At 38.9% G+C, this 13579-nt stretch overlaps 1 protein-coding gene across 5 annotated transcripts in view; it reads left to right on the forward strand.

Moving 5' to 3' along the window:
- STXBP5 (syntaxin binding protein 5) overlaps window positions 1-13244 on the forward strand; it is a 207713-nt gene extending 194469 nt beyond the window's left edge. For all 5 annotated transcript variants that reach the window (XM_090041024.1, XM_090041030.1, XM_090041038.1 and 2 more), the window contains 3 exons: window positions 1251-1362; window positions 6720-6940; window positions 8275-13244. In XM_090041024.1, the coding sequence (XP_089897150.1) occupies window positions 1251-1362; window positions 6720-6940; window positions 8275-8316 (375 nt within the window). In that variant the 3' untranslated portion in view covers window positions 8317-13244. The remainder of the gene's footprint in view (window positions 1-1250; window positions 1363-6719; window positions 6941-8274) is intronic.
- The last annotated feature ends 335 nt before the right edge of the window (window positions 13245-13579 follow it).

A 13579-nucleotide genomic window follows, 5' to 3' on the forward strand; every position in this document is an offset into this window, starting at 1 on the left:
GATGTTTTAGAAGTGATGGACATTTGTTAGTTATTTTCTGGACTAGTTATTTTCCTTGCTATTGAACCTCTGTATTAAATGTAAAACCAAATTAAAAAGTGCTTCTGAAAGGATAATACTTTGCAGGGTTTTCCAAGTATGTGCTGTGGTGCAATCTAAAGGTGTGAATTTTTGAAGTAGCTAGCAGCACAGAGCTCACCATAGGGTAGCTACCCAAGTCTTCCAATGGTCTTGGGTGGGTTTTGCAGCCCATGCTGGCCCCAGTAGTGCTCTACCTACGCTGTTGTTTATTATCTGTACTACCTAGTTTAAAATCAGTCTTGGCTATGCGCACACAAGCTGCTCTCACACATTTGGATTCCAGTGTGACAATACTCTAACACTGGGGGTGAAATTGTGATACACTTGAAGTCAATGAGAGTTTGGCTGTTATCTCAATGATATTCTAGGATTTTATTCTAAAAACTGATGGATGGACCAGCTAGATAGCTAATCATTGTCCATCCTAATATGATTTACCTTTTAAGTAATCTAATATACGTGTGATTTTCAGAGCCACATCTGTATTGCAAAGGGAATGGCACTGTTTCTTACTTTTTTTTATTAATATATTCTTAAATCCTTCCACTTTGCATATTGTGAATCAGGGAAAAAAAGTGCTTATTTATATGATGAAGGTGGGCTACCACAATAATAAACTGGTTGTCCATACCCTAATGTACATTAGGCTAAGGAAAAGTCTTGAACTTTCACAGTAATGTAATTCTTAAAAAGAGAAGGCGGCATAATATCAACTACATGCATGAGTGGATGTAAATTTGATATAGAGAAGATATAATGAAGATGTAATGAGTAGTATTTAATATAGTTTTGGCAAGAATGAATAGGTATTACCCAAGTTTTTATTTGAGAGAATACTATATTCACAAATGTTTCTTAGCAGCAGTAATTAATTACAATCTCAAATTATTAAGAACATTGGATAACATTGAATAATTGTATAATCCCATTCTTTAATTCTCTGAAATGTTACCAAAGTAAAGTAGTTCTGTATATCTACTGCAAGTAGAGAGAGAGAATGATAGATCCTAGTGAGAGAATGTTGCTTTGAGACATTCAGACCTTGAAAATCACTGGATAAAATGAAAGTGTACTCCAGGAACATTGTGCATTTGTCAGTGTCTTAAAAAAAAAAAAATGAACATATGTTGTTGGTAGTAATAGAACCTGTTTGTTTGTTTTTTGCAAAGGAAATGTTGGGTGAACTCTTTACTCCAGTAGAAACTCCAGAAGCACCAAACAGGGGGTTCTTTAAAGGATTGTTTGGAGGCGGTGCCCAGTCTCTTGACAGGGAAGAACTTTGTAAGATGATTTTTTTTTTTAATTATTATGTTGTTGTTGTTATTGTTACTACTCTGCAGTAATTCCACACAAGAAAAGCAATGTAGTTACATAAAAATATTTAAGTATTTTATGTAAAATGTACATTAAAAGAACATTAATTAAGGTTTCTGCTGCCACGAACAAGGTGCTAGATGATGTGCACATATACATGCATTCTGGTGGTTCTGAGTGGCCCCTGTTGGAATCTCATGGCTCCACTATGGTAGTTGTTCCAGCAGGATGTGCAAGGCCTCCTGGGAGGCCCTAATGTCAGCTGTTATGGTTCAGAAGTTTCTGTGCATCTACATAAACTGTCAACTGCAAAGTTCATGTTATTCTGTGAGTATAAAGAAAAGTGTTACAGTATTAAAGGAAGTTAAGAGTATGGATGGATACTGTTTTGCCAGCAGAAATAGTATTCTGTTGGTAAAAGTATGTACTGTAGACCAGTTGCAAAATATCTGTGCCTCATGGTGCTCAAACTAGGGAGGTGTGGGAAAGAGTTCCTTTCCACAGGATAAAACCTTCTAGATAAGCCAAGGCTATGAATGGATTTCTTGTATCACAGAACTGGCCACAAAGAGAGCAGATCAAAAAACGTCAGCATCCAGTTAAGTAGTTGAGAAAATCAGGAAAGAGCACCACTATGTAAGAGGCACATGTAGGGGTGGGGTGAGAGTTCCCTGTGCAGTGGCAAAAAGTAGCTGATCAAAGGCTCTAAGCATGAGCCTACACATAGTGAAAATAGGTACATAGTCGATACAAGGAGAAGATCTCGGTCACTAGTAACTCTTCTGGTAACTGCATGATTATTTTTACTAGGACTGTGTAAAATTTTGACAAGTGCTTCGTTTCAAAGCTGTTTTGACGTGTTTCAAGCTTGAAACAGTGAAATCAAAATGAAACAAAAGGCTTCAACACAGCTTTTCAACAAAATGAGGGCACTCAAAACATTTCAAAATGTTTTGAGATTCAAAGTCAGGCTTGGTGCAACTAAACAGAAACTAAGGAGAGGGAGGGGGAAGAAGGGGGAAGGACTAATCTGATATTGACTAGCTCCCTGTTCAGTTCTCCAGCTCTCTGATCACGTCCCCCAGCTCTTTGATCATTTCCACAGCTTTTCCCATAGGGCATAGGCCCCTGCATGTGCATGCAGGGTTTCAGCAGGATGCCGCTGAAACTGTAGTGGCAGCCTGCTGTAACTCAGCTTGCAGATCCAGGGGCCCACGTCACCCAGGAGGAGCTGGAGGAAGTGATCAGGGGGCTGGGGAATCGAAATGGGACATGGGGAATTGAACTGGGAGCTGAGGGAATGTTCCAGCTGTTCCAGGGGGGCACAGGTCCCCAGATGATGCAGGCTGCCACTGCCGGCCAGGACCAGCACTGGGCACAGCCTGTGCCAAGTGCCGGGAAGACTAGTGCTGCCACTGGCCCCAGCCAGCAGCACCAGCCTGCTGTTATCCCATGAACAGATCTGGGGGCCAGCAACCCCCAGGAGGACTGCACGGCTGTGCCAGACTTCTCCCGGGGGTGCAGGTCCCCAGATCTGCATGTGGGATGACAGCAGGCTGCCACCACCAGCTGAGGGCAGTGCCAGAACTTGCTTCTTCCCAGCGCTCATCACTGGCTGCACCAGGCAGACTCAGGTGCTGGCGTTGGCCCCAGCCGGCAGCAGCAGCAGCATTCTGTCATCCTGCACACAGACTGGGGGACCTGACAACATGCTGCCGCTGCCAGCTGGGCCCAGTGCCAGCACCTGAGTCTGTCCACCTGTGTCGAGTGCTGGGAGGAACTCAGTTCTGGTGCTGCCCTCAGCCAGCAGTGGCAGCCGGCTGTCATCCCACATGCAGATACCCCCCAGGAGGAGTCTGGCACAGCCCTGCAGCCCTCCCAGGGGAAGCAGACCCCTGGATCTGCACACAGAATGACAGCAGGCTCCTGCTGCCAGTTGGGGCCAACGGCAGCACCAGTCTTCCCAGTCCTTGGCACAGGCTGTGTCCAACACTGGTCCCAGCTGGCAGCAGCAGCCTGCGGTCATGCGCAGATCTGGGGGTCCATGTGCCCCCAGAAAAGTCCAGCACAGCCCCACAGCCCTCCTGGTGGGTGTGGGCCCCCAGATCTGCGTGAGGGATGACAACAGGCTGCTGCTGGCGGCAAGTGACACGAGTTTTGCTTTGAACAGTTTGAGGTGCAGTTTCCCAGAAACCCCTGCACCTATCTCCTTGAAACTTAGCAGGCTTCATGCCCTCAGAAAGGGCTACCATCCCTGCAATTTTCATCTGAATGAGGCAAGAAATAACAAAGTTATAGTCTTTTCCATGATTCCCCATTATAGCCTATGAGCAAAATGTTGAAACACACTGAAACAGCAAAACAGTTTCGATGAAACGAAGCAGAACAGCGCTTCAAAACAGCGAAACAAAACACTGTCCCTTCGAAACAGCAAAACAGAAATCAAAACAAAATGGTGCTTTTCACAGCCTTAAATTCACTGCTTTTTTTTCAATCTGCCTAGTGTTTTACTGCATAGTATATATGGTATTTTAGTTTTTTAACTAAAAGAACTAAACTCATGTATAGACACTTGCTAGACAAAATTAGAAAGTTCTATCCTGTGAGCATTCAGTTGGAGGGACAAGTATTTGTCTCCTACATAAACTCCTAATTATACCAAGGAGCTTGCTTGCTTGGGTATTACGCTTCCATTTTATGTGCTATCAAAAGCCATTACCCATGCACCTATTCATTAGAAATGAAATTCCTCTCAACATTGCATGCACATATGTGCATAGGACATATTCAGTATGTTCTAAGGATCATCTTCTGGGGAGAACCTTGCACTCATTTGTGCATTTGTAGTGTTAATGGAATGTTGGCAGCTCATTTATGGTATTACAAAAACCACTGTATTTGGATAAGAGTGTTCATTACTCAGCTCACACAAAACTAGAAAAATCTGTGTACATACGCAGTGTTACCTCAAAATCCTGATTTCCTAAAATACTTCCAAACTAAATATAAATATATCAGATTTCAGTTTGAAAAATTAAAGTTTCATAATCATCTAAATCATCTCCAGTGTACCTGTCTTAACTAGAGTGTGACTACAATTACAGGTGCTGACTATAAGCTAAATGAAACAATAAATTAATGTTTCTCCCTTCTGCAAGTGCTTAGTGATATAATTCTTATATTAATAAATAACATGAAAATTGTTCTGTACAAAAATATGGAATCCGATCGAAAAATCTCAATGCAGTGACTCATTTCAGTCAGAAATATGAATAATCTGATTGCTATAAAAATGCATGTAAACTTAATTTAAAAATACATTCTTGAAATTACAATGAGGATTTTTACGCTATTGATAGTTATTTTGTTTTTTAAACTAGAGCCAAGTTTTCAGTGGGAGCTCTTTGTTTGTATAAGTGCACTGGTATCCAATCCTAGCAAAGTGCTTTTACTTTTGGAGATAGGTTGTACTAGCAAAAATGATCTTTTCTACCCACCCACCCACCCACACACAATTCCTCCCTGCCAGTGAAATAAATTGTACTGACTTAAGCAAAATTTTGCCAACCTTACTCTACACTGGGAATTTGTGAATACCATTGCTTTGACCACAAATCACTTTACTTCATACCCTTGTTATTGACATAAGTATTCCAGTAAAGTTTGTCACTTAGTCCCAAAACTTGAACTAGGGGAGAAACCTGTTTAATGAAATTGCCATCATTTATAATAAGCAATTAGTACTGTTTCTAGGCAGAACCGGCATTAGTTACTTAGGGCATTTTTGCACATGTAAGCAGTGCAGCACCAGACACTTTGAAAAGTGCCTGACACTGTGACACTTACAGTTGTATAAGTGGCTAAATGCATGGCAGCATGAGAAAATGAAGGCATGCTTTTGAACTAAAACAAATTGGAGGCGCTTTAGTTCAAAAGTGCACTGCCGCCATTTTCTATACACTGACATGCATTTCACTGCTTATACAACTTCACACAGCCCAGCGCAGTTCGCCTCAGCTCATGTGTGGAACAGACTTGATTAATCGAGTCTGCTCTGAAGTGACAGATCTCCCGCACATCGTGGGACAAAAACATTATGGGTATAAATGCCCTTAGTTACCCAAGCAAAAATTAATCGCACTTATTTTACTAATGAGAAGTGTCATAATTTTATAGTAACATGTAACGTGTGTTTAATGGCCTTTTTTGGACAATAGGGTATAAAAACTGGGGAAAGCTTATTCGTATTTAATTACAGGAGCATCCTGGATTAAACCCACCATACTTTTTTATCTTGAAGTTGGAGCTTATTGGTATTAAGTAGCATATTTACTCAAATATAAAATGAGGTTTCCCCCACTTACCATAGGAGGAACCCCCTCATTTAATTTGAGTCCAAGTGGAGGGAGGGGCAATGGCTGCAGCTACAGCTCCCACTCTAAGCCCAGTGTTGGTTGGATTCAGAGCTGCAGTCACTGCCCCTTTCACCTACCACCTGCCCCTAAAACATTTGCTCCACCCTGCTTCCATCTTTGCTCCCCACCCCTATCACTTATCTTCTCATTGCAACTTCCTTTATAGGCTCTGGCCCCAGCCTGGCCACACAACAACAACAGCTGTGGCCCCAGCTCTGGGGCCAGGGCTGAAGCTGCCACCACCCCAAGAACTACTAGCAGGGCCTGATGCAGCATGTGCTCTGTCCTCCTTACCCCAGCCCAGAGCAGGGCCCCAGTTAAGAGCCAGAGCTTGAAAAAGAAAGATAAGCAATGGGAGACAAGCAGCAGAGAGGACCAAACAAGTGTGGGCAAGTGGTGGAGGGGGACAGTTGCCAGGGGTACAGGTGCAGTGCAGGGCAAATGTCAGGGAAGTCAGACAGGAGGGGTAGGACTCAGGGAGGCAAGACAACAGCAGTGCAGGGAGGGTGGGGTCAAGCAACAGGGGGTACAGGCAGGCAAGGGTTGCACAGGCACTGGGGAGGGAGGCTGGGAGCCAGGGTGGCAAGTGGTCATGGGGGACAGGGAGCAAGGATCAGGCCACTAGACTCCTGTGTCACTGCTTGCCTGCAGCAGTGGTGGGGGAGGGACAAATTTAAGATGACCCTCCACAAACTATATTCTAAACATGGAAAATTTATAACAAATGCATATATTTTCCATGTCTAGAATCTAATTTTGGGTGGTGTGTCTTAGATTTAGAGTTGTCTTGATTTGCGGTAAATATGGTAGTTAGGCACTGGTTTAAAAATTAACGCGTGGTAAGAAATTTTATTTTTCTGGGTTGTTTTTTTTTTTTGTTTTGTTATCTTGTTCTTTGAATATGTCAAGTTGGAGAATCATCATCTGGAAAGGCATCAAGGAGTCTTGCTCAGCATATCCCAGGGCCAGGTGGTATCGAAGGTGTTAAAGGAGCAGCATCTGGTGTTGTTGGTGAACTAGCACGAGCCCGGCTGGCACTAGACGAAAGAGGACAGAAACTGGGAGACCTGGAAGAAAGAACGGCAGCTATGCTTTCTAGTGCTGATTCTTTCTCTAAACATGCTCATGAGGTGAGTATTATTAGATCTTTAAGCTGACAGAGATGTGGACATTACACTTCTGACTTACCTTCACTAAAAACAGAACACTTGCAAACAGGGAAACTTTATGGTTAATAATTGACACTTCCTTTGTTTTCCTACAGAACTTTACTTTTATCTTAAGTAATAAGAAGTAACATTTCTGTTGAAATAACCAGACTTGCTCATAGGCACAGCTTGGTTGTTTAACAAATAGCTGATGTGGTACACTTTCATGGATACTTTTAGGCTACATACACATATTCAGATAACCTGAGGGAGAAACTTACCCCAAGCCATGTGTACAGACATTTGAATGCTGAGACCCTGAAAAGTGCAGAGCTTGCAGTTCTGACTTTGCAGCCAAAGGGGGATACTTGCGCACACGTTTCAATATGTCTGTAGGCTTCTTTAGTCTGCCTAGCCAACAGATTGCAGTATTGCATAGGGCAGACCTGCTTGGCTGACCAACACTGCCTGCATTTCCCTGAGCACAATGTTGGGATTAGGAAAGGGGAGTGTTCTGGAGCACTAGAGTCCAGCAAGTGACACTGTCTCTGGGGGTGAAGGGGAAGAAGCTGGAAGACTGTGTTCTCTTCTGAGAGAAGCCATGGCACATACAGACATTTGCTTCACCAGGAGAAACTCTCCAGAGACTGATTTAAGCCTGGTTGTTCTCAGGTTATTTTTCTCCTGGAGTGGCCATTTTTATCCTGGGAGAAAACACCTGAACATTTGTACACTTGTGGTTTCTACTGGAAGAGTAGCAACTCCCCCAAGAGAAACTGAATGTCTGTATGAGGCCTTAAGTCAGTTTTCTTTGGCAAAAGAAATTCCTGTGACGGTGTCAGATGTTTAGTGTAATTTGTTTATTTGTTCATGTATGTATAGTGAACACTATTGTACATGAGTCCTCTGGTCTTTAAACCAAGGTAGACCCAATTTATACACTCACAATTCCAGAAATTCTTGCTCTTTTACCTTGGGTAATCACCAGAGACAGTTTCCTACCCCTTCATTGTTTTTCCAAGTCTCTTTGTCTTCCTACCTGCCCCAGAACCTTGCTGTCTGTCTTCTCTACTGCCAGAAGAACAGCAACAAATATACCCTTAGCAATGTTATCACAACAGCATTTTTCTGCTCACTCACGATTCTTCAGCATATTCATGTAAATAAATTCATGACACTGATGCTGTTGTAAAAAAAAAAAAAAGACTGTAAAATAAAGAATTAATTAGTCTGTATTTGATTGCATCAGTAAATAGAAGTATTAACTGTATTGATAGATTCCCTTCTTTTCTTTTCTTTTTTGTGCTTATTTGTAGATGATGTTGAAGTACAAGGACAAGAAGTGGTACCAGTTCTGACACCCCACATCCAAATACATCTATTTAACTTTATTTTGAGGAAAAAAATATTTTGTCTTTTACTTAATTTCTTCAGGACCATGGAGTTAAGAGGAGTATTCACCATTGGATACTGTTGTTTCGTAGCACAAGTCATATACCCTGTTTTACCTCAGTCATATGGCTTTAACTGAGGAGCATTATGTCTGAGAGAGGCAAAAAACTGGAGTGTTTGTCTTAGCTGTGGATTGAATGAGAGCTCGAGAATAGAGCAAGTAATAAAAGACGCATGGAAAAGAGGTAGAATGAAGGGGAGAAATGTCATGTGAGATGGGCAGGGGCAATGCAGGAACAATCCTGTGTTAAAATTTCATATGCCAAATTTTTGTGCTATTGTAACTGCTGCCAGTGTTTCACCCTCCTGTGAGGGGAGGCAATAAATCAGGGGTCCAAGAGCTGGAATAAAGTTGTTTGTCTTATTGGACTGTTAACAGCTGACTTACACCTGTCCTCCCTAAGACTGGTCATTGTTGTTGTTGTTGAAGAAGAGTTAAACTCTTGCTGCCATTTTTTTATCAGAGAAGCTGGAAGTTTGAAAAGTCCATCTTGAAAATGTATACATAGTTGACCTCTACGTAGTCTCTTCTTGGACCCCTGATCTAGTTTTCTTGTATTCACACCATACTCTGTCAAGTGCAAAACAAGAGGATAAATAATTTTGCATTAAAAATATCAAGTGACTAATATGACTCAACTGTGTGTCATGCTGGGAGTTTTCATTTGTGTTATGGCTGTGCAATGTGAAAGTGAAAACATCTTCATCGTGATGAGGAGAATACTTCAATGTCTGTTACCTATCTTGTTTCATTTAGCTAAATAGGATTTTTTTTCACCAAAAATTATTATTGGTTCAGTTTGTAAAATGTTTGGAATTGGCTGTAGGTTTCCTTCATGCTGTGAATTTTTATAAATGTTTAACAGAATGTATCTTTACAGCCATTAAAATTGCTGAGATTGGTTTCAAGCAAAACCTGCAGCTAAGATATATATGCCCCTTTAGTTCTTTCCTACCAAATCAAACAACCTTGGACTCAGGTTTCAAACATTTTTAAACTCAGTGGAGATGCTGTTGCATGGATTACAGCAAGCATCTAATGCTAATTATAACTATCAGTGTCTAGTCTTCTAGCAGATTTCTCAAATCTTATTTGTAGAGCTGCTAAGTTTATATCATAGTCCCTTCAAATACTGAAGAATGCTTACCTAAAAATTGGATTTAGTTGATAAAACTAGTGTTTCTTATACATAGGGCTGATATCGAAAATGACCAGTTAAGAGGTTCTTTGTTTCAGGAAGTGGCAGACCATTAATTAAATTTGGTCAGGCAAAAAATTCATGCAGCTGAGCCAATTTAATAATTGCTGCACCAAAGCCATATCTGTAGGGATGGCCAGAGTTTAAATTGAGAGAGCAAGAGAGATTCTTAGAAGTATTTGCATTTCAGAAACTAAACTAATCATTTTCTTAATCTCCAATTGGAAATAGGCCTGGTTGTATTTTACAGTGGGGAATAATTAGAAAGTAAGAGCTGTTGTATTTGAAATGTTCCTGTAAGAATCAATAAAATTGACTCCTCCTAGCACCTTAACTCTATATGTGTGTGCTATGCACTTTTCTTCAAGCATTCCCAGAGTAAAACTGGTTGGTATGGTTAAATGTAATTTAGTAATGTTTACAGGAAACATGGCTGCTTATTTGAGAGATACAAAATATAAAGGATTATGGATTCTTCAAGAAAGTAAAAAGAAAATTGTCAGTTTCATCCCCCCAAATATGTTCAGAATTTGTGACTCATATTGATTAATTAGATTTGTGTACGTTAACTTAATTTGATCTCATTGAGAAAAGGAATAAACTAAAAGGCAATAAATAAGTTCTGTTGTCTGCATCTGGGAGATGTACTGTGTATTCTATTGTTCTGTGCTGCACCACAACATAAAAACCCTGACTTTTTATATGTTTTTGTAAGTGGTCCAGCATGTAGAGAAAAGTTACCATTCTAAATTCTGACTATTTCCCCACAGATATGGGGTTTAATTTAACACCAGCTACATGATAACTTGGCCTGCATCATTTTAGCACTTCATGTGACACATTTTTATGGTATCATTTTGCCTCTTGTATATTAAAGTAATATTGTGTTTGCTTGCAGTTCAGAAAGCAGAGAACAAGATTACTAGATAATTTATTTCTAAAATCAGAGGTGCGATTTTTCTCCTTCCTCCCCAATTTCAAAATATTTCTGTTGCTGATACTCTAACCTGATTGAGGTATGGACTGCATTTCAGAGCAACAGGAATCTATTGGAGAATTATTTTGATCAATCTCTGGGAGAGGTGCTAGTAGAAGTACTTATCAACAAGTCATAATGTCAGATCCATGAAAGCTGGCACTGGTTTGAGAGGGAAACTTGCTTGCTTTTTCCAGAAAGAAGCATTAGAGAACTACCTGCAAGCAAAGGAAGACTAAATGGAATGAGAAAGTATGTGCTAACACAGGAAAAATATTGGTTTATTTGGACTGAAGAATCTGATGCGATTTCTTTAACATTTATTTCTGCTGCTTATGTGTTTTTGTTTGAAAATTGAAGTTCATAACATTCATTTCTTAAAAATGAATTCACAGATGGTTCTTAGTTATGAGTCACATACTCTTCTAATTGCATTTCAATCTTAAACATTAGTTTTGTCATTTTTCTCATCAAAGAGATGATACTGAGGCAAATGATGATACTCATTTTTATTTGCTGTTATTGGTCAAGTCCCTCTAAAGTGAATTTATCTGAAAAGAGAGGGGAATCACATTTGTCCTCTTGGTTGGCATTTTAGTTGTTTAACCTCCTACTCTGTATCTGGAAGAATAGCAAAATATAACTGAACTCTATAACTCTTTCCTCTCTCATCTTTTGATGGAAGTGTGAGAAATTGCTGCTATTTGTCTTTTATGTACTGTCGCATTTAATTACGTTGAAACTGAAGAAGATTTTCTTCAACATAGGAATCCTGCCAAATTATTATTTCTTCTGAATGTTGTTTCGTGTAAATATGTGTCTACTCCAAATAAGTCTGAAAGTGTTACACCCCAGGCATCTTGAAAGATTTGTTGTTTGGAAAATGAACACTTACGAAGTATTACATTAATTTATAACTGTATTACTCGTCTGTCTTTAAACATAGTTCTGCTATGTGTTTCTTGCATGACAGATCACATTAGAAAGCTATATCCAAAGGTGATGGGGTTTTTTTGCAGTCTTTTTTTCCTTTTTCCTTTTTTTTCCCTTTGCTTAAGAAGTAGCACTGATCTCACCTGAACTTTAAACTTGAATTTTTTCCTGCACTTTAATTCAGACTTGGTATTTTGATTGTTAATTTTTATTTTCATGTTTCTGTAGTTCAGGTTCATTATTTGTATATAAGCACATACATTCAATATGGAGAGCTTAGAACAGTCTTATATGTGTACATCTGAAAATTACATAAACCAATGAATGTGTGTCTTCATCAAAAATTGTGTATTTAAATATATACAATATAGAATCTAACAAAAGGCATTTGTCAGGATTTTACGTTTTAAAATTACTGCAACACTTTCAGATTTGTTTCTAGATCATTCAAGATAGTAATTTGTTATATTTATACATATTTCTGAAGAATACTTTTAATTTTCAAAAGAATTTTATATATGTACACTTAACTTTAATTTTAGAAGTTTAAGTCGAAGTACTTAAAGGATGTATATTATCCATACAAAAAGTTGTTTTAAGCTTATAAGAAATACATTCACGTCTCTTATTGAGATGCAGTTACTAACCACCAAAAAGAGAGACCCCATTTGCTTCACTTGAAATGCTTTGCTGAAATCTATCATATTTGCAGTGACATGACCCACATTTTTGAACATTTTAAAATTATTCCTTAGCTTGGGGAGTGAAAGATACCGATTTTAAAAAATCGAACCTAATGCAAAACCTTTCTCAAGAGCTGCAACTTGCTGTTGGATGTTTACCATAATTTTTGTTTTAAAATTATATGTAGTGTGATGAAAGAAATAGTTTTTCAGGTATTTTATTCAGCCTTTTTAAATAATAAATTTCCAAAAAATGAAAATGGAGTTTTATGTATTTTTGTCCAATGAAGGGGGTTTTTTTGTAGTTAATAAATGTTGGTTCTTCATTAGTTTTGCACAAGTTGATCAACATTACATGTTTTCAGATTTTGTTTTGAAAAGTATATCGCCTATGGCTGAAGTACCCTCCTCTTTCTATTCATGGTTTGATTTAACTGAGTATAAATTTGACTGCAGTTGCAGTGCTGTGTTGATGTATGTTGTTTGAATTATGTGCAATGATTGCCTTCCTTTACAGTGTAGTTTGTCAGTTGTACTTTTTCCTCATTTTAGCCAGATTCTTGTAAATCTTATGTGACTCTTTTCCTGTGGTTGATGATGACTTTGCTGCTGCCACACAAAAATTGAAGCATTTTGTAGACAGAAATTAACTGTATTGAGGAAAAATAATAAAAAGTGGAAAACATAGTGCATGTGGATCAGCTGAACTGTCTAACTTTATTTTCAATTTCATTGTTTAATTTGCATTGAAAAGTAAAGCTGAATTTAAATGATACCCTTTTTTATAATCATGTGTTTTTCTATAGATGTAGTGTACACCTTATATTTGATTCTAATGTTTCAAGAGAGGTGAGTGTATTTCTAGGTTGTTTTACACTTAGAAATTCCAGGCGTTGATTTTGGTGTCTGTTCAGAGAGAGACAGATTTTATTATACAACAATCAAATACAAGATGCAACTAGATCAGTTTTATTTTTAGTTTTAACGCAAAGCACTTAAATGTTTTGTTTGTTTTTTTTTTAATTTTCTGTAACTGTAGAATTCTTTTGGCAATTGCATTCCTTTATTAACAGTTGTGCTACATATATACCAGTCGAGCAAGTCATAGAAATTAAACCCTTTTTGAGTTTAATACAGGCAAGGAGATGTGTACGGAGTAACATTCAGCAATAGGCAATGCAAACGGGGAAGGAGGGGAACATATTTTAAATATTCCCTTTTTTTAAAATATGTAAATAAAGAGTACTACATTACTTTAGACCCGAGCTCTGCTATGCATAGTAGTTAGAACTAGGAGAAACATGCTGCTTTCTAGTTGTGCTACTCTTTCATTGTACCAGCACCATGGGGCAAGGGGGGCAGGGGAGGAAAAACATCA

This window comes from Crocodylus siamensis, chromosome 1 (genome assembly GCF_052110815.1).
Source record: "Crocodylus siamensis isolate JL-2025a chromosome 1, ASM5211081v1, whole genome shotgun sequence".
Lineage (NCBI taxonomy): Eukaryota > Metazoa > Chordata > Crocodylia > Crocodylidae > Crocodylus > Crocodylus siamensis.